The sequence below is a fragment of the Stigmatopora argus genome, chromosome 20 (genome assembly GCF_051989625.1).
Source record: "Stigmatopora argus isolate UIUO_Sarg chromosome 20, RoL_Sarg_1.0, whole genome shotgun sequence".
Lineage (NCBI taxonomy): Eukaryota > Metazoa > Chordata > Actinopteri > Syngnathiformes > Syngnathidae > Stigmatopora > Stigmatopora argus.
Genome location: NC_135406.1, coordinates 8,205,389 through 8,225,449, shown reverse-complemented (window position 1 = coordinate 8,225,449; position 20,061 = coordinate 8,205,389). Strand labels below are relative to the sequence as shown.

At 40.5% G+C, this 20,061-nt stretch overlaps 3 protein-coding genes and 3 non-coding genes across 6 annotated transcripts in view; 3 read left to right on the top strand and 3 right to left on the bottom strand.

Moving 5' to 3' along the window:
* The window catches only part of LOC144065978 (uncharacterized), a 206,738-nt gene that overhangs the window by 64,033 nt on the left and 122,644 nt on the right, over positions 1–20,061 (top strand). The gene's annotated exons all lie outside the window — the stretch shown is intronic.
* Positions 786–2,402, top strand: LOC144066005 (uncharacterized). The gene has a single exon (XM_077589289.1). It carries the CDS (start codon positions 1,099–1,101, stop codon positions 2,002–2,004), a length of 906 nt encoding a protein of 301 aa, XP_077445415.1. The 5' UTR covers positions 786–1,098; the 3' UTR covers positions 2,005–2,402.
* On the bottom strand, positions 4,531–4,642 carry LOC144066443 (U5 spliceosomal RNA). Its single transcript, XR_013297608.1, has one exon. It is a non-coding gene; the product is annotated as a U5 spliceosomal RNA (small nuclear RNA).
* Positions 5,625–5,812, bottom strand: LOC144066412 (U2 spliceosomal RNA). The gene has a single exon (XR_013297581.1). It is a non-coding gene; the product is annotated as a U2 spliceosomal RNA (small nuclear RNA).
* Positions 7,253–7,334, top strand: trnal-uag (transfer RNA leucine (anticodon UAG)). The gene has a single exon. It is a non-coding gene; the product is annotated as a tRNA-Leu (tRNA).
* Positions 11,614–20,061, bottom strand: part of LOC144065976 (uncharacterized) — a 66,644-nt gene continuing 58,196 nt past the window's right edge. Inside the window, 3 exon segments of the mRNA XM_077589235.1 lie at positions 11,614–13,661; positions 15,487–15,981; positions 16,999–17,247. Coding sequence (XP_077445361.1) covers positions 11,725–13,661; positions 15,487–15,981; positions 16,999–17,230 — 2,664 coding nt within the window. The 5' untranslated portion in view covers positions 17,231–17,247 and the 3' untranslated portion in view covers positions 11,614–11,724.

Genomic DNA, 20,061 nt, shown 5'->3' with positions numbered 1-20,061 from the left:
CGACCAAAGATATTACACGAGGAGTTGCGGGGGAGAGAGCCAGTGCCCCTGACCGTTCTTATGAGCAGCCAACGAGAAGTAATATACTATACTGCGCGTATTAGCGATCGCTCCGGCATTAGCCGGAATCCGGCATCTCATTAATCCCCCAAATAATAATAGACCTGCTACTGAATAAAAGATAATGTTTTTTTAATGCCTCCCCTTTGGCGAAATTATTTTAACTAAATTAAAATCTAAAACATAAAAGAGAATGTTTACAATGAAAAGGCTCCAAAAAGATTTGACTAATTTTAAGTGAAGAAACTTTTCTGACCAATAGTGCCATACTTTGAAAAATGCACCTATAAACAGTTTTCAACTCATGTTGCTGTTGACTAGAAAACTACAGTAGTAAGTACTGCATTGTGACGAAATGAATGTATGGCGCCCTTTTCCGTTTGGTTTCATTTCTGTGAAAAAGAAATTCAGTCATTTATAATTGGAAAATAGTTAATCATTTATCTTTGTGTCTTTGCAGGTTTCAGAAAGGATCTTTGTGCTGATGGGCAGGAGTCTGCTGACCTTGAAGGGGAAGTTGAGCTCGCCCAAATCAAAGAGGAGGAGCCAGAGTTCCCTCAACAACAAATGGGAGACGAGCAGTGTCCAATCAAAAGGGAGGAAGATCATTTCACCTGGTCACTTGGTGAGTTCGTGAAGAGGGAAGATGTTCTGGGCGTGGCCAGTGGAGGGGCGGAATCTGCAAACACAGGAACATGGCCCCTAATTAAAGAGGAGGAGCCAGAGTTCCCTCAACAGTGCAAAAGAGAAGAGCAACCTCCAATCAAAAACGAGGAATGTGTCAAATGGTCAACTGGTGAGCCTTTCAAGAGTGAAGATGATCTGGACGCGGCCAACATAGGGGCGGAGCTTCTGAGCGGCAGCTCAACAGAAGGATGGCGAGCAGAAAATTTAATTGCTCCTTTATCAGATGGCAACGACTTGCTTTTTGACGATGATGATGTTGAAGATGTTAAGAAAAATCCCATTGGTGACAAACTTTGCAAATGCTTTCAGTGTGGGAAAACTTTTGGGAAAAAGTCTTCTTTGAAAACGCATATGAGGAGCCACACTGGGGAGAAACCCTTATCATGTACAGTTTGTGGTAAAACATTTACACGGAAGGGACACTTAATTAGTCATGCAAGAACCCACACTGGTGAAAAACCATTTTCGTGTTCAGTTTGCAGTAAAGCCTTTTCTCAAAATGAATCCTTAAAAATCCACATAAGAACCCACACTGGTGAAAAACCATTTTCGTGTTCAGTTTGTGGTCAAAGATTCACACGGAAGGGAAACTTAAATAGTCATGCAAGAACACACACAGGTGACAAACCATTTTCGTGTTCAGTTTGCTGTAAAGCCTTTTCTCATCAGGCACGCTTAAATAATCATGCAAGAATCCACACTGGTGAAAAACCATTTTCGTGTTCAGTTTGCGGTAAAGCCTTTTCTCGAAATCAATCCTTAAAAATCCACATAAGAACCCACACTGGTGAAAAACCATTTTCGTGTTCAGTTTGTGGTAAAACATTTAAACGGAAGGGAAGTGTAACAATACACACAAGAACCCACACGGGTGAAAAGCCATTTTCGTGTTCAGTTTGTGGTCAAAGATTCACACGGAAAGGAGACTTAATTAGTCATGCAAGAACCCACACGGGTGAAAAAACATTTTCGTGTTCAGTTTGTGGTAAAACATTTAAACGGAAGGGAAGTGTAACAATACACACAAGAATCCACACTGGTGAAAAACCATTTTCGTGTTCAGTTTGCGGTAAAGCCTTTTCTCAAAATGAATCCTTAAAAATCCACATAAGAACCCACACTGGCAAAAAACCATTTTCCTGCTCAGTTTGTGGTCAAGCCTATTCTCGAAAGCAATATTTAAAAAAACACTTATTAACCCACACTGGAGAACAATGTTTTCCTGCTCAGTCTGTGGCCACAGATTCGCGACAATAGCCCAATTAAAAAGCTACACAATTCAAAAACCTGAAAAGAAGACTTAACAACCCGCAGAGGAGAAAAGCCCTTTTTTTGCTCGATTTGTGGCAGGAATATCTTAAAAACACAATTACCCACACGTCAGAAACCTTTTTCCTCCTCAGCTTCTTGCCAGAGATTTTGTCGTAAGGATAGACTTAAAAGACGCAAATGTGTTGTAATAAGCAGTGGCCAATCACGGCTTTGCTTGCTTTTTCAAATTCTGTATGAAAGATCATTGTAATCGAAGTATAATTGTATTTTGCATTCTGAAATTCTTGTTTACACTTTTTAATCTGTAATTTAACGTGTCATCTTTTTGGTAGTTTCAATAAAGCTCTCTTTTTGGTGAAAAATACTTTTTGGGTCTTTTTGTTGACAAAATCAGCCTTCCAAATTCAAAGGTAACAAAAAAGTGAAGCGTTATTTGCTCAGATTTAATGAATACATTAATTTGAACAATTTGACAAATTATGATATAAAAGATTGTTTTGTTTCTACAGGTGTGAAAATACGATAACTTCATGTCTGTAATTAACGGTAAATTGTTTTTATCTTTTTGATGTTGAAGGGGATTATTGGTAGATTTTTATTTTATGTGTAACTATTGGAAAAACATTGAGTAAGAAAGTTTTATAGGAGATGATAGACAAACTACAAAGGGAATGTAATGTTAAATGTTTGCAAAAGACTACTAGATTGGGGTATTTTTCACATTATTGAATTAATTTGGAGTTCTTGATTAGCATGCATTTTATATGGCTTAATTGCTGTAAAGGGTACAGTCTTAATATATTAATCCTTGCCAACAGGGGAAGATGGTGGTTCAATTCTATTTAAAAATATACATTTATTTATTTGTTTCTGAATGTGAATGTAACTATTGCAGGCAACGAGAGCCCTTTTTGTGTGCCAGGCCGGAGAGGTGTTTTTTTTAACTCCTGTGAAGAATCCAGCTCGGTTTTCCATTTGTATTTTTCCTTTTTTTTTAGGTTACACGGTCTTTCTATTGTTTTGGAATCAAGTCGACCTTATGTTCACTTCTGAGAAGTAAGTAAAGTTTGTATATGTAGGAAACCAGTCTAGCTATTTATTACAGTACAGTAATACCTCGACATACGAGTGCCCCGACATACGAGCAATTTGAGATGCGAGTAAAATTTTGAGCAAATATATATCTTGAGATATGAGACAAATGTTGATATACGAGCATACAGCGGACCCGAGAGGCTGCTCATAAGAACTTCATGCGTACTGTCTTTCCCGTTGCAAGGCCCTCGTGTAATGTCTCCACGAGCACTGGGCGAAGCGTTGCATTTTTTCAGTGTTTTTTTTCCCGTTAGCCAATGCGAATGGCGGAGGAGCTTGTTCGATAATACGAGAGGAGTATAGTACTTCTCGTTGGCAAATGGTCCTGTGTTATCATATTGTGAGGACAATTGTGTGCATCATTTTGGGAATATTTTGAAGGGAAGACAAAATCGAACAAATGTCAATATTGACTGGCAAATAGAGCCAACACGGGAGAAGAAAGGTATCAAATGTCAAAAAAATTAGAATTAAGTTTAGTGTTAGGTTCGATTAAACTTATTTTTGAGTGTGTCTGCATCGTAATCCAAGTTTATTTAAATTAGTTTGTTATGTTACGAGCGTGTTGCCGTGCAAAAAGTATCTCTGTCTAATTTTACTACTATTAAACACATTTTAGTACTATTAAACCACTAGTTATTTGTTACTTTGTTAATAGATGGTGAATTAGAACAAATACAAATGTTTCTCCAATCCAATATCCTGTTTTTGGTGTTTTTTTTAGAGGCTTGGAATAAATTAATTTGTTTTTAGTTCATTTCAATGGGAAACGTTCGTTCGAGTTACGAGAATATCGACATGCGAGCTCAGTCCCGGAACAAATTATGCTCGTTTGGAGTATCCTACTTGACGATGGAGCCCATCCCCCACACAGTTCCTGTTGTTTTGTTTGGTCGGATATGCACTTTGCTACTAACATCTAGTGTTGTGCAGAACATTAATGCAGTCATTAAAAAATTGCATGAATCTGCTAATTGGGGTTAGTCATAATTTTAAATCGTGTGATAATTTTTTGTTCTTAGTTTGTCGAGATAATGATTTTAAACAAAAAAAGTCTGAACAAAGGCACAAATCAAAATACAACTAGAACAAAATAGCACTTTTCTACAAATCACATTTTTATAATGTCAAACAAAATTATGCTTCGAAAATTGAAAACCAAATACTAGACGGTATTTTTTTTAAATACAAAGTTCAAAAGGGAAACGGACACCTGAAACCCGCCTCGTCAGAATAATATAGATTAAAACACTCAGGAATTAACATCAACATGTACTTATTACTTTTACTTAATTGAACAAAGTCAGATGCTTGAGGACGTAAACAGTCTGCAATAATTCAATCAGTGAAATTGTGTGAAAAAAACTTTAACCCAGATTAATATTAAATACATATTTAGTTTTGACAGAGACAGGAAGCTTTACTAGCACAGAGCATCAAAGATTTGATTGAAAATCTTATTGTTCCTCTCCACAGAAATTTTTAGTAAAAGGCAAAACATTTGTGCGATTTGAAGAGAAGCAAGAGTGTATTGATGAAGAATTGACAGAACAAACTACGTCTATCTCCGCAATAGTAGTTTAATACAGGCTAAAGCACTAAAAACTAGTGCGTGGTTCCAATCCATTGAGCAGCCAATCACATTGCAGAAGCTGTGTTATGCAGCTAATCACGTTTCAGCACCTGTATTAGGCAGCCAGGGGATTGGAGAGCGTTGTGATATAATATGATCCAGGGCATACGTGCATCCTTTGGGTGTAAATGGGTTGGACTTAATGTTGTAGTGAAATTAGTAATTAAACCAAATGATCCAAAATAGAGGTGTGATCGTGGGCCCGAGCCCGCCTCTCTCACAGACTTAAAAAAAAAAAAAGATGTTTATAACAATGTATAATAAAACGATGTGTTCACTAAACTAACAATACTTGTGATAAAATAAATAATTTGGATTAAACAGGAGTTGCAGAGCCAGAGCATGCTTTAAGCACGTCACGTGAAGGCTGCCTGCCCTCTTAATAATCTTCCCGTCCGCAAGTCCGCATCTATTTTGACCTGGTATCCCCAATATGGGGGAGCAAGAAATTGAGGATAAACTACAGACAGGAGAAGTGAAATGACAAATGCACCGGTAAAAGTGAGGTGTGGAAGAGCTTCAAATTGATTGTTGAATATGCTACAGAAACTTACGTTGGTTTCGCTGAATGTAGTCAATGTGGCGCTTTGCTTTCATATTACAGCAAAAAGAGTGGCACCTCGACGCTGAGCAGGCATTTAAACAAGCTGTACTGGCAAAAATGATGATCGTCAATCGATATATTATTATATCAAATGTGAATGTTTATACACTCTTGTTTAACTTAGATTTTGTTACAAAAGAAAGGCTTTAATTTGTTAATTTAAATCACCCCTCATCCTCATGAATAATATATGAAATTTCAGATTCGCTTCTGTCGTTTCAATCATTAAACTTTGGAATTTCAAGAGTAAGTATATGTATTTTGACAAATAGAGAGGGTTGCATCTCTCATGGAGATACTGCAATACCAGGATGATGCGTGGAGTGGAAGGATCAAGCTCCTATTCCATCACCTAGTCCCAAATATCAATTCAATATATGGTCCCCATTTAGGAGACATAACAGCTATTAAACAGATAAGAACAGATACTACATGTTAGGTTCATCCAATTGTAAGTTTATCCTTAGGTTTTTCCAATTCAGCTTTCAATAAAAAAGGCATCTGTAGTCACATCACATTTAATTCTTGCAAGAAGAGAATACATCCGGCAGCTCGCCCCCCCAAGATTATTCTAAAGAGCGGCATTATGTCCTGCCTATTTAAGGCTTCAAATCAAAACAATTACAAGGTTATCGATTCCATTTGCGTAAGCAAGAAACAAAACAATTCCATAATCAAGCAAACCAAGCGTCAACCTGGCGTCACAAATTAAAACAACATTTACAACAAACTACAACGACACACGTTTAGTGTGATAACAGGGAAACTCATCTCATCCCATTTTCTGAACCGCTTTATCCTCATTAGGGTTTGCAGGGGGTGCTGGAGCCAATCCCAGCTGTCTCCGGGCCAGAGGCGGGGGACACCCTGAATCGGTGGCCAGCCGATCGCAGGGCACAAGGAGACGGACAACCATGCACTCTCACACCCATACCTAGGGGCAATTTAGCGTGTCCAATCAGCCTACCATGCATGTTTTTCGGAATGTGGGAGGAAACCCACACAGGGAGAACATGCAAACTCCACACAGGTGGACGTTACCTGGATTGCTGCACTCGTCATAAAGCGAATTGGACGAGATTGATTTTGTTCTTGCTTTTTCATTGCAACTTGCACAACCCCCCCTGGTGGAATTATATTTGTCATAAAAAGGAATTATTAACATTTAGGCATCCCGGAATTAGATTGTGTGCAAATATATTATAAAAGGGGGAATGTCAGGAATATTTCATATTATACATTTGCCTGCAACGAAGAATATGCTTTGCTTTACCATTAAACTTACTTTGCTATATTTGCTTAAAGTAAAATGATGTATAAATGCTTTGCTCCTGATAACCTAAGTTAGACTAAACAAAGAGAAGCCAAACGCCTTGGACTACTTGGAGCGGACTAAACAAAAATGATCCAGAACACCTTGAACTGCACCTGCATCCACCACAGACACACCCATAAGAATTCCAGACTTTCATTTGTCACCTCAACGGGAGAGCCTTGGCTCCGACTTCCATCGCAGCGAACCCCAAATCTGGCCTCTTGTTGGAACTTTTCGATTCCAAAAGGGGGACTAAAGGGTGCATTTGAAACGTAAGAAAGTTCAGTACCATAAAAACACGTACAGAACTCTGCCCAGCATGCATCACCATCAGCAAAACTGCCCATAACCACAGCGTCAGTGGCTCCCCAGCTGTCTACAGGGTTGTGTCAGCATGAAGATAACCCTGAGCCTCCCATAGATAAACTGTCTTCTTCCCATCTGGACCCTCAATGAGATAGAAGCCATTATTTGTATCGCATTGACAGTCACATAGTGCTATGTTTATTAAAGTTGTCACATTTCTGCCTGTTTTCATTCATTAGCTCTTGACCATTTGGACAAACATGCGAGTGAAGAACACTAAGGTGGTGTGGCTGAGCGGTCCAAGGCGCTGGATTTAGGCTCCAGTCTCTAAGGAGGCGTGGGTTCGAATCCCACCACTGCCATTAACTCATGGGCTGATTATTGTTCTTTCACCAATTTTGTTATACGCAGCTGTGTATGATGACAATAAAGGCTTTTGATTTGACTTTTTGAACAATCAACAGACTTTTACTCTCCAGGCGGTATGGAAGATGAATGAATGATCATGCAAATTGCTGCTCTACTTGTGAAAAATTCAGGTTACGAAACATCTTCTGGAACCAATTATATTTTCTTAAGTAGATGTAACACTGCATTGGTTCATCATGGTATGAAATTCCTTTATCTTAGATCCATCTAGTGGATGTATAGCACAACCCCAACCACCACCACTACTACTACTACTACCACTACTACTACCACTACCACTACTACTACTACTACCACTACTACTACTACCATTACTACTACTACTACTACCACTACTACTACTACCACTACTACTACTACTACCACTACTACTACCAGTACTAGTACTACTTCTACTACTACTACCAGTTCTACTACTACTACTACCACTACTACTACTAATACTACTACTACTACTACTACTACTACTACCACTACCACTACTACTACTACTACTACTACTACTGCGCCGTATATGTGCATAATATATAAAACCAATTTTAATAAAAGCCATTCTTTGAAGGTGCGGCTTTTATGTTGATATTAGTACACATACACGACACCCTCTGATCTCGCCGCCAGGTGGTCACGTGGTTCACGCCGGCCCAGATAGTTCCAAACACAACCAGCCCTGCAGTGTATTTCTAAAGGGAGCAACAATTGCCACATTTCATGGTAAAAACATCTGACTTTGTTAAATGAAGAAGTAGTGATAAAGTACCATGTAATATGTCAATTGAATGATCAATTAACACTTGATTATAAACCCACTGCTTAGTTCATGAATGTTTTAACTTATATTACTCTGAAGATGAGGTTTTTCTGTCAACAGGTTCCAGATGTTTGCTTCCCATTTTTAACTTTGTATTTAAAAAAAAAAATCTAACGATCTAAAAAAGTGCTAAATTAGTGAATTTTGCTGGATTCATCTGTTGAAGACATTTTTTCATTGATAATACGGTTCCAGACTCTGGGTTAAAAGTTCTCTTTATATTTTTTGTCCGAACATTGTCACCTACCGGAAATGTATCTTGATGAAAATATCTGGAAAAACTCAAATCTGGTGCTGTGGTTTTTGCTTGTTTAAGTATGTGCTGCTCCCGCTCTGACAAAAAAAGTGGGTTGTATTTGAAGGAATTCTTCAATTCCACAGTCATCACTGACATTAAAGTTAGCTGACCAAAATGTCAGATGGTTGATGTGTTTGACATAGCTTTCGCAAAAATGTATAAACAACCATTTCAGATGATCACGCTAGATCAAAATGATACATTTCAAACAATTTTCAACAGTGTGATTTCTGGATTTTTCTTTTTAAGGTGGACCTGCACCTACGATGAAAATGTCAGACCACCAAGATTTCTAAGTGGGAGAACTTGCAATATAGCTGGGTGTTCAAATACTTATATTGAACTCACTGAATGTGCTTATAAAGACACAATAGGATGCTTTTTGTATTGAAAGAAACTTTCATCATGGCCAATAGTGGATGCATGGATACTGTGCTGTCTAATTTAAAAATGTGTTATTTATCTTTGAAGAAAACTTTTGATAAATTATAAAGACACAAATATCCCAACCAAAACATGGCCCAAACACAAAACTTCACCTCAATCAAAAATCAGTTTTAAACAGTGAAAAATAGTGCTTGAGTGCATTTTTTAAAATCTCAGCTATGATTTTGCATTCAAATAATTTTTTTCTTTGATTGAAGAGTTTTTTTTTTAATTATAGCGAGGTTATGAATTGTTTGAATGCACATCAATATTTAGACCAAGGGATTTCTTTTTATTGAATAATAAGACAATAATTACAAATAGAATCACAAATGTACCTCCATTAATGTAGTTTAACAATATACTCACGATGAAAAAATAATCCAGAATTATTAGAGAAGAGTTATTTTTTCAATGATCCACAAACTGGTTCTTTTTAATTCCGCTGGGCAAAATACCACCCACCTACTACTTCATGTTGGGCAACTAGCACGTATTAGGCTACTGTAGCACCATCTTTGCAGTGATGGTGAACGACTGTTGAAGGAAGAGCACTCTGTCTTCCTTCTAGGGTTCGATTAATTTCGGCTGTGGAAGATGTTGGGTGTCCAAATACAGGATGGAGGCGATGAACAGTGACTTCCATGCTTTTATTACAGAATATTCTGGGCACAGGTGAACCAGAGGCAACGCTGTCGTCCACAAATGAGCCGAGACAGACAACTTACATTCACCTTTATTCTCTCAAGAGGGTGGAACCTAAACCGAACAGGGATGGGATTTTCCCCTACTTCATACAGTAAGCTATTTGTTATGAACCGGCAAATAGAAGATAACGACAATGTTGCAAGTTTTCAAGGACACATCTGGCTACAGGACAGAGCTCTACTAAGGAGAAGTTTGAGACTCATGGAGTCATGACTAGAAACAGGCAAAATACACATTTGAATATGAGACCCACTTCACGACCCAGCTATTTGCAAAGCCCCTCTTTTTAGGCAATGAATCGAATATTTGTCTCAATACTATAGACATTACAATATGGACGTCCTGGACTTCAGGTCATGTAACTGACCAATCCTAGGCGCCGCATTCAGCTTCATACCAAGTACTGGGTAAGAAAAAACAAATTGCTGCAGCAGTAGTGGTCTGCTCAGCCCAAAAACCATTGTAATTCCTTGGCTGTTTATGGAGGCATCTCTTTTAGCAGAATGCTACAAGCAAAATATTGGTGGGGTTGAAACTAACACATCAGACTTTTTGGCAGAGAGAGTCATAAACAAATTATATTTTTTCATTGTAGTATTCTTTAGATACAGAATTCAAAAGTAAAAATGCCTGAAAATGTCTAACATCTCTCATCTTATTTCTGAACCGCTTTATCCTCATTAGTGTCACGGGACCCCCCGCATACTGTAGCCAATCCCAGCTGTTTCCGGGCCAGAGGCGGGGGATATCCTGAATCAGTGGCCAGCCGATCGCAGGGCACAAGTAGACGGACAATCATGCACACACACACACCCATACCTAGGGGCAATTTAGAGTGTCCAATCAACCTACCATGCATGTTTTGGGAATGTGGGAGGCAACCGGAGTACTCAGAGGAAACCCACGAAGGCCCAGGGAGAACATGCAAGCTCCACACAGATGGACATGACCTGGCTTTGAACCCAGGACCCCAGAGCTGCGAGACCGACGGGCTAACCACTCACGCCCAAAATGTGTGCATTTAATTTAATATTCCTACACTTTTAAAATGCAAAAATTATCTGAATTCTTTAACAACATTGTTACGCCGTTGATATGCAAAAAGGAGTCTCATAAAAAAATTCATTATGATAAAAGCGAAGTTAGAGGTACCGTCAGTGACACAGTGGTGTGCAAACGTGACACTTCTATTAGTGTGTTCGGGACTCAGCTCTCTCGCCAGTGGTTTCACATTGTATCTTACAAGTTAGTGAAGAGCCATAAGCACTCCAACAAAAGAACGATAAACAGCTTGTGAATTATTGGCAGTTGTGGGATTTGAACCCATGCCTCCTGAGAGACTGAAGCTTAAATCCAGCACATTGGACCGCTTGGCCACACTACACTCAGTACTCATTTAATCCATCGGCTGCCATTGATGGCGGTAGACGCCCGATTCATGTTGACTGTGAGGTGCAGATTGGATTGGATTGGATAGGATAACTTTATTCATCCCGTATTCGGGAAATTTCGTTGTTCCAGTGGCAAGAGGGTGAGGATGCAGGAATAGGAAAGGCATTTTAGACATAAATAGATAGGTAATAGATAGGTAATAAGTAGGTCAAGAAATAAATACATGAATAAATATATAATTAAATAAGCGTGTTGCTTAGGATGAACCGTCATTCTCTCAAATTCTAAGTGGTTTATCTGGTCATTTTTATCAAACAAATAAAAGTCTTAGTATACTTTTAGCCCGCGACCACACCAGACAGCTCGTGGAACAGACACATCGAGACTATTAGTATATTATTTGTAATTTCTTGTAAACGGTGTGTGTTTGTATATGTGACATGCTAAGTGTTTAATTGTCAATGCAATGACAAACTCTCCCTCTCTCATGTTTATAACTTTGAGAGCGAGCGAATCCATCAACGAAATGTCTGTTCGACAAACTGTCCGTCGAAGAAACATCTGGTTGATGCTCCAAAATGGAGAATGGTTTGATTTATTCAGATTGGGCACATTAAACATCAAGAGATGGAGAATAAAACAAAGATTGAGTTATGGTAGGCTTTCAATCCTTAGCCAACATGTATTCTCAGAATGGTTTTTCACCAGTGTGGGTTGTTATGTGTTTTTGTAAATCTTGCCTTTGAGAATAGGCTTTACCGCAAACTGAACACGAAAATGGCTTTTCACCCGTGTGGGTTCTTGTGTGTTTTTGTAAATCTTGCCTTTGAGAAAAGGCTTTACCGCAAACTGAACACGAAAATGGCTTTTCACCCGCGTGGGTTCTTGTGTGTACTTTTAAACCTCCATTCTCTGTAAATCTTTTACCACAAACTGAGCACGAAAATGGTTTTTCACCTGTGTGGGTTCTTGTGTGTATTTTTAAGCTTCTGTTCTCTGTAAAACTTTTACCACAAACTGAGCACGAAAATGGTTTTTCGCCAGTGTGGGTTCTTGCATGACTAATTAAGCAGTCCTTCCGTGTGAATGTTTGACCACAAACTGAACACGAAAATGGTTTTTCACCAGTGTGGGTTCTTGTGTGTTTTTGTAAATCTTGCTTTTGAGAAAAGGCTTTACCACAAACTGAACACGAAAATGGCTTTTCACCCATGTGGGTTCTTGTGTGTCTTTTTAAGCTTCCATTCTCTGTAAATCTTTTACCACAAATTGAGCATGCAAATGGTTTTTCACCAGTGTGAGTTCTTGTGTGTATTTTTAACTTTCCCTTCTCTGTAAATCTTTTACCACAAACTGATCACGAAAATGATTTTTCACCAGTGTGGGTTCTTGTGTGCATTTTTAAGGTTGCCTTCTGTGTAAATGTTTTACCACAAACTGAACACGAAAATGGTTTTTCATCTGTGTGTGTTCGTGCATGAATTCTTAAGTTTCCCTTCTGTGTAAATGTTTTACCACAAACTGAACACGAAAATGGTTTTTCACCTGTGTGGATTCTTGTGTGTTTTTGTAAATCTTGCTTTTGAGAAAAGGCTTTACCGCAAACTGAACACGAAAATGGCTTTTCACCCATGTGGGTTCTTGTGTGTCTTTTTAAGCTTCTGTTCTCTGTAAATCTTTTACCACAAACTGAGCACGCAAATGGTTTTTCACCAGTGTGGGTTCTTGTGTGTATTTTTAAGTTTCCCTTCTCTGTAAATCTTTTACCACAAACTGAGCACGCAAATGGTTTTTCGCCAGTGTGGGTTCTTGCATGACTAATTAAGCGGTCCTTCCGTGTGAATGTTTGACCACAAACTGAACACGAAAATGGTTTTTCACCAGTGTGGGTTCTTGTGTGAAGATTTAAGCTTCCGTTCTCTGTAAATCTTTTACCACAAACTGAGCATGCAAATGGTTTTTCGCCTGTGTGTGTTCTTGCATGACTAATTAAGTGTCCCTTCTGTGTAAATGTTTTACCACAAACTGTACATGATAAAGGTTTCTCCCCAGTGTGGCTCCTCATATGTATTTTCAAAGAAGACTTTTTCCCAAAAGTTTTCCCACACTGAAAGCATTTGCAGAGTTTGTCGCCACTGGGATTTTTCTTAACATCTTCAACATCATCATCGTCAAAAAGCAAGTCGTTGCCATCTGATAAAGGAGCAACTAAATTTTCTGCTCGCCATCCTTCTGTTGAGCTGCCGCTCAGAAGCTCTGCCCCTCTGTTGGCCACGCCCAGATCATCTTCACTCTTGAAAGGCTCACCAGTTGAGCATTTGACACATTCCTCATTTTTGATTGAAGATTGCTCTTCTCTTTTGCACTGTTGAGAGAACTCTGGCTCCTCCTCTTTAATTAGGGGCCATGTTGTGGTGTTTGCAGGCTCCGCCCCTCTGCTGGCCACGCCTTGAACATCTTCCCTCTTCACGAACTCACCAAGTGACCAGGTGAAATGATCTTCCTCCCTTTTGATTGGAAGTTGCTCGTCTCCCATTTGTTGTTGAGGGAACTCTGGCTCCTCCTCTTTGATTTGGGGGAGCTCAACAGACTCCTGCCCATCAGCACCAAGATCATTTCTGAAACCTGCAAAGACACAAATATAAATGATTAACCATTTTCCAATTATAAAATGACTGAATTTCTTGATCACAGAAATGTAACCAAACGGAAGAGGGCGCCATACATCCATTTCGTCACAATGCAGTACAGAGCAAATTTTGGCCTTCAGATATGAGACAAATTTGAGATATGAGCACACCAGATGGTTCCCAATTGTGAGTCGGTGGTAAATTAGAACAATAAAGCTGTTTTTCCATTGTAACATCCTGTTTTTGTTTTTTTTAGGATGGAAACGGATTAATTTGTATTTTGTTCATTTCTATGGGAAGATTTGACTTGAGATACAAGTAAATTGACATATTAGCTCGATCACGCAGTAAGCTCGTGTCTTAATGTATTACTGTATTTGCATCGTGTGGATCGATATTACACATTAAAAAGTGTAAACAAGAGTTTCAGAATGCAAAATATAATTATACTTCGATTACAATGATCTTTCATACAGAAATTGATAAAGCAAGCAAAGCCGTCATTGGCCACTCACTGCTTAACACAACACATTTGTGTCTTTTAAGTCTATCCCTAGAACTAAATAAATCACTGGCAAGAATCTGAGCAGGAAAAGGGTTTCTGACCGATCTGGGTAATTGTGTTTTTAAGATATTCCTGCCACAAATTGAGCAAAAAGGGGCTTTTCTCCTGTGCGGGTTGTTAAGTCTTCTTTTCAGGTTTCCTTATGTGAAAATGTTGGGACATTAACTAGGCCTGGAAAAGGTTTTTAATTGGGCTGTTGTAGCAAAGCTGTGGCCACAGACTGAGGAGGAAAACATTGTTCTCCAGTGTGGGTTAATAAGTGTTCTTTTGAGCTTCTCCTTTGGGAAAATGTTCGACCACAAACTGAGCAGGAAAATGGGTTTTAACCAGTGTTTGTTCATGCATGACTATTTAAGCTTCCCTTCTGTGTGAATGTTGGGCCACACACTGAGCAGGAAAATGTAATTTTTGCCAGCGTAGGGGCTTTTGTGGCTTTCTAAGTGGCGCTTTTGAGAAAAGGCTTTACCGCAAACTGAACACGAAAATGGTTTTTCACCAGTGTGGATTCTTATGTGGGTTTTTAAGCCTTCCTTGTGTGTGAATCTTTGACCACAAACTAAACAAAGAAATGGTTTTTCACCAGTGTGTGTTCTTGCATGATAAATTAAGTGTCCCTTCTGTGTGAATCTTCGACCACAAACTGAACACGGAAATGGTTTTTCACCAGTGTGGGTTCTTGCATGACTATTTAAGTTTCCCTTACGTGTGAATCTATGACAACAAACTGAACACGAAAATGGTTTTTCACCACTGTGTATTTTTGCATGATAAATTAAGCTTGACTTCCATGTAAATCTTTGACCACAAACTGAACACGAAAATGGTTTTTCACCAGTGTGTGTTCTTGCATGACTATTTAAGTGTCCCTTCCGTGTAAATCTTTGACCACAAACTGAGCAGGAAAATGGTTTTTCACCAATGTGTGTTCTTGCATGACTATTTAAGTGTCCCTGGTGTGTGAATGTTTTACCACAAACTGTACATAAGGGTTTCTCCCCAGTGTGGCTCCGACTATGGGTTTTCAAAGTAGACTTTTTCCCAAAAGTTTTCCCACACTGAAAGCATTTGCAGAGTTTGTCGCCACTGGGATTTTTCTTAACATCTTCAACATCATCATCGTCAAAAAGCAAGTCGTTGACATCTGATAAAGGAGCAATTAAATTTTCTGCTCGCCATCCGTCCATTGAGCTGCCGCTCAGAAGCTCCGCCCCTCTGTTGGCCACGGCCAGATCATCTTCACTCTTGAAAGGCTCACCAGTTGACCATTTGACACATTCCTCGTTTTTAATTGGAGGTTGCTCTTCTCTTTTGCACTGTTGAGGGAACTCTGGCTCCTCCTCTATCATTTGGGTCCATGTTGATGCATTTTCAGGCTCCACCCCTACGCTGGCCACGCCCAGATCACCCCACTTCACAGACTCACCAGGTGACCAGGTGACATAATCTTCCTCATTTTTGATTGGAAATTGCTCATCTATCATTGTTTGTTCAGAGAACTCTGGCTCCTCCTCTTTAATTTGGAGCCATGAGGTGTTTGCAGGCTCCACCTCTCCACTGGCCCAGGCCAGATCATCTTGCCTCGTCAAGGCCTCATCAGGTGACCAGGTCACATCATCTTCCTCCTTTTGGATTGGAAGTTGCTCTTCTCTCATTTGTTGTTGAGGGAACTCTGGCTCCTCCTCTTTGATTTGGGGGAGCTCTTTAAGGCCAACAAACTCTTGCCCATCAGGACTAAGATTTTCCCTGACACCTGCATAGACAAAAAGATAATATGTATCACTACATGTAGTCGAAAATGGGAAATATTTTTTTTCTTACTTTTACAAGTTTATTATCACAGCATGGTTGATTATTTCACAATAAGATATGCCAGAAAAGTCACATTTTAGGTTGGATTCAGTCATCCGGTACACAATTTAAAGACAAAATAGTGGTGACAATAAGATTATGTTGATTATTTAAAATATATTATCCTCTTCATTTATTGTTATTCATCACATAAACCTCCAAAATTATTAAATAATCTAGTTTTGCACACTGACCTAATGTCACAAAACGGCTTCCGGTTCGAGTGATGCGAAAATAAGTAGTGTTTTTAATTGCATTATTTTATGAGCAGGTAAATGGTTTTTCACCAGTATGGGTTCTTGAGTGGGATATTAAATATTGCTGATGCGGAAAGGATTGACCACAAATTGAGCATGAAATTGGTTTTTCACCAGTGTGGGTTTCTTGTGTGGGATTTTAAATATTGCTGATGAGAAAAGGCCTGACCACAAACTGAGCACGAAAATGGTCTTTCACCATTGTGGGCCATTAGGTGCGTTTTTAAGCTTTTCTTAAATGGGAATGCTTGACCACAAACTGAGCAAGAAAATGGATTTTCACCAGTGTGTTCTTAAGTGGCCTTTTAAGTAGTTCTTTTGAGAGAAAGTTTTACCACAAATCGAGCATGAAAATGCTTTTTCACCAGTGTGGCTTCTTATGTGGGTTTTTAAGTGTTCGATTTGAGAAAAGTCTTTACAAACACACTGAGCACAAAAATGGTTTCCCACAAGTGTAGCTCCTCGTGTTTTCAAAGTAGACTTTGTCCCAAAGGTTTTCCCACACAGAGTTTTCTTAAGACCTTCATTGTCATTAGGCACGTTGTCGCCATCTGGTGGAGGAGCGAAGACATTGTCTGATTGCATTCTTTTTGAGCCGCAGTTCACAGTCTGCGCCGCTCTGTTGGCCCCGAAAGGATTATCTTCCCTCTTGAATGGCTCACCAGTTGACCCGGTGACATTTTGCTGCTCCTTTTTGATTGGAGATTGCTCCTCTCTCTTGTGTTGTTGTTGAGGGAACTCTGGCTCCTCCTCTTTAATTTGGGGCCATGCTGAGGCGTTTGCAGGCTCTGCCCCTTCGCTGGCCATGCCCAAATCTTCCTTTTTCATGGAATCAACTGGGGACCAGGTGAAATGATCTTCCTCCTTTTTGATTGGAAGTTGCTCATCTCTCATTTTTTGTTGAGGGAACCCTGCAAAGACACGAAGATAAATGATGAAACATTTTCCAATTAAAATGACTGACTTTCTTGTTCACAGAAATGAAACCAAACGGAAAAGGGCACCATACATTCATTTCGTCACTGTTACGGCTGTCAGCCTGGGTATACATTATGTCCTGGGTTGTATTGGTTTTGTTTTGTAGTTGCCTTTATCTGTTTAGCTGTGGCAGAGCACTGCCCAGGCCAACACAGCTGTGACGACTTCCCACTTATCCCTCCTCCAATCACGGTCCACATCCTGCCCGTACTTAAACCCTCCTATTTTGCAGTTCTGGGCTCGCCTGTCTGGCATCTACAGTGTTTTATGCAGTGCTCTGTTGGGGATGCGGGAGCAGGGAGAGGGACAGGAACAGGCTGAATAAGCTGGTCAGGAGGGCCAGCTCTCTTCTGGGCTGTCCTCTGGACTCTGTGGAGGAAGTGGGAGAGCGGAGAATGCTGACCAGGATGATGTCCATCATGGACAGCACCTCCCACCCCCTGCATGAGTCTGTGGAGTCCCTCCGAAGCTCCTTTAGCAATAGACTGCGGCACCCTCATTGCAGGAAGGAGCGCTTCCGCAGATCCTTCCTCCCATCAGCTGTCAGGCTCTTTAACAAAAAAATGGCTGAGTGTTGAGACCTACCGTATGCATGCATGTATATTTATGTGTATGTATGTATATATGTGCTAAGCAACACGCTTATTTATTTATATATTTATTCATGTATTTATTTATTAACTTACTTTTACCTATCTATTTATGTCTAAAATGCCTTTCCTATTCCTGCATCCTCACCCTCTTGCCACTGTGACAACACATTTTCCCGAATACGGGATGAATAAAGTTATCCAATCCAATCCAATCCAATCGTGACCGGACGTTTCGTCGAAAGACGTTTGGTCCCCGGACATTTGGTCTACCGGACGTTTGGTCGACCGGACGTTTGGTAGAACAGACGTTTGGTAGAATGGACGTTTGGTCACCGGGTTAGCTCGCTGTCAAATTATAACAGAGTTTACTGTTCAAATTTTGATATGAGATATTAAACTCTCTCATGATTATAATTTTGAGAGCTGGTTTCAACAGTAACAACCCGGCGACCCAACGGCCGGTCGACCCAACGGCCGGTCGACCCAACGGCCGGTCGACCCAACGGCCGGTCGACCCAACGGCCGGTCGACCCAACGGCCGGTCGACCCAACGGCCGGTCGACCCAACGGCCGGTCGACCCAACGGCCGGTCGACCCAACGCCCGGTCGACCCAACGCCCGGTCGACCCAACGCCCGGTCGACCCAACGCCCGGTCGACCCAACGCCCGGTCGACCCAACGCCCGGTCGACCCAACGCCCGGTCGACCCAACGCCCGGTCGACCCAACGCCCGGTCGACCCAACGCCCGGTCGACCCAACGTCCGGTCAACCCAACGTCCGAGTACCATCTGGCATGCAGGTGCTAAGGCAGTGGAGTCCTTGGATTGGATAACGTTACTTATCCCTTATTCGGGAAATTTCGTTGTCACAGTAGCAAGAGTGAGGATGCAGAAATAGGAAAGGCATTTTAGACATAAATAGATAGGTAATTGTAGTATATTGATATTATAACTGTTAGTTGCATCAGGTTAAACAAGAGTGTTTAACCACTGCCACCTAGTGGCCATTGTGTAGTACAGTGTGACCTGGATGTTGACATGTTTTGGAGGTGGTCTGTGTGTTGCAATAAAGAGCTACACACGGGTACAAGTTGGCTCCGCCGTCTAATGCTGTTATGGATATATTAACAGTTATATAAAAGTGCAAAGCTATCACAGTGGCGACGAGGATGGAATCCCTTTCAAGCCGGTAGGGATTACCTGTTTCAGAACTCGGAAATTAAGCCATTACACGGAGGTAACGGGACTTTGCAAACTAGCATTAGCAAGAGTTGCTAAGCTAACGTCTGCGGTGCATCCTGGCCAGATTCATTGGAAATCTTGGCGAATACAAGGAAGGTCAAGAAGACTTCGAGTCCTACTTGGAGAGGTTTGAGCAATGGATGATCGTAAACGAAGTGGAGGAAGGTAAACACGCCAACGTTTTCCTGTCTGTAATAGGTGCTGAAGCCTACGGACTGTTAAAAAACCTCTGCATACCAGATAAGCCAAGTAGCCTCTCATATGATGTGCTAAGCGGAAAATTATCATGGGTCATATCACTTGAATGCCGTGTATCCCACACATACTGTCGGAAATTGGAAGGAAATGACAGTACAGGTCATGTTAGAAAGAACTCCTCTAGAGATGCAACTCGACACAGGAGCTGCTGTAACACTTGTTTGTGAAAAAGTGTATAAGAAGCATCTCTCTCATCTGCCTTTGAAAGTAAGTAAAGTGCAGCTGTCAACCTTTTCCGGAGAACATTCCTTTGATGGGACAAGTGACTGTCAAGGCAAAATATGGAAACCAGAGTGGTGATCTACCACTAGTGATCGTAAAAGGTGACACACCAGCCATCCTTGGCCATAACTGGCTCACAAACTTCAAACTAGACTGGGCAAGCATCTTCTCGGTTATACCAGCAAGGGGCTGTAACAATGCAGATGTGGAGGCCGTGTTGCAGAGACACAAAGCAGTGTTTTCTGAGGAGCTAGGCACTATTCGTGATTTTAAGGCCAACATTACAGTAAAGCCAAATACCAAACCGGTCTTCAGGAAGGCCAGACCAGTGCCTTATGCATTAAAGAATGCAGTTGAGAATGAGTTAAATCGCCTAGAAAAATCTGGCATTATCTCAAAGAAAGAACAGTCAGTGGGCCGCGCCAATAGTAG

Bases quoted from the DNA above. Each gene is read 5' to 3' on its own strand.
- LOC144066005 (XM_077589289.1), top strand. From the start codon at position 1,099: ATGAGGAGCCACACTGGGGAGAAACCCTTATCATGTACAGTTTGTGGT.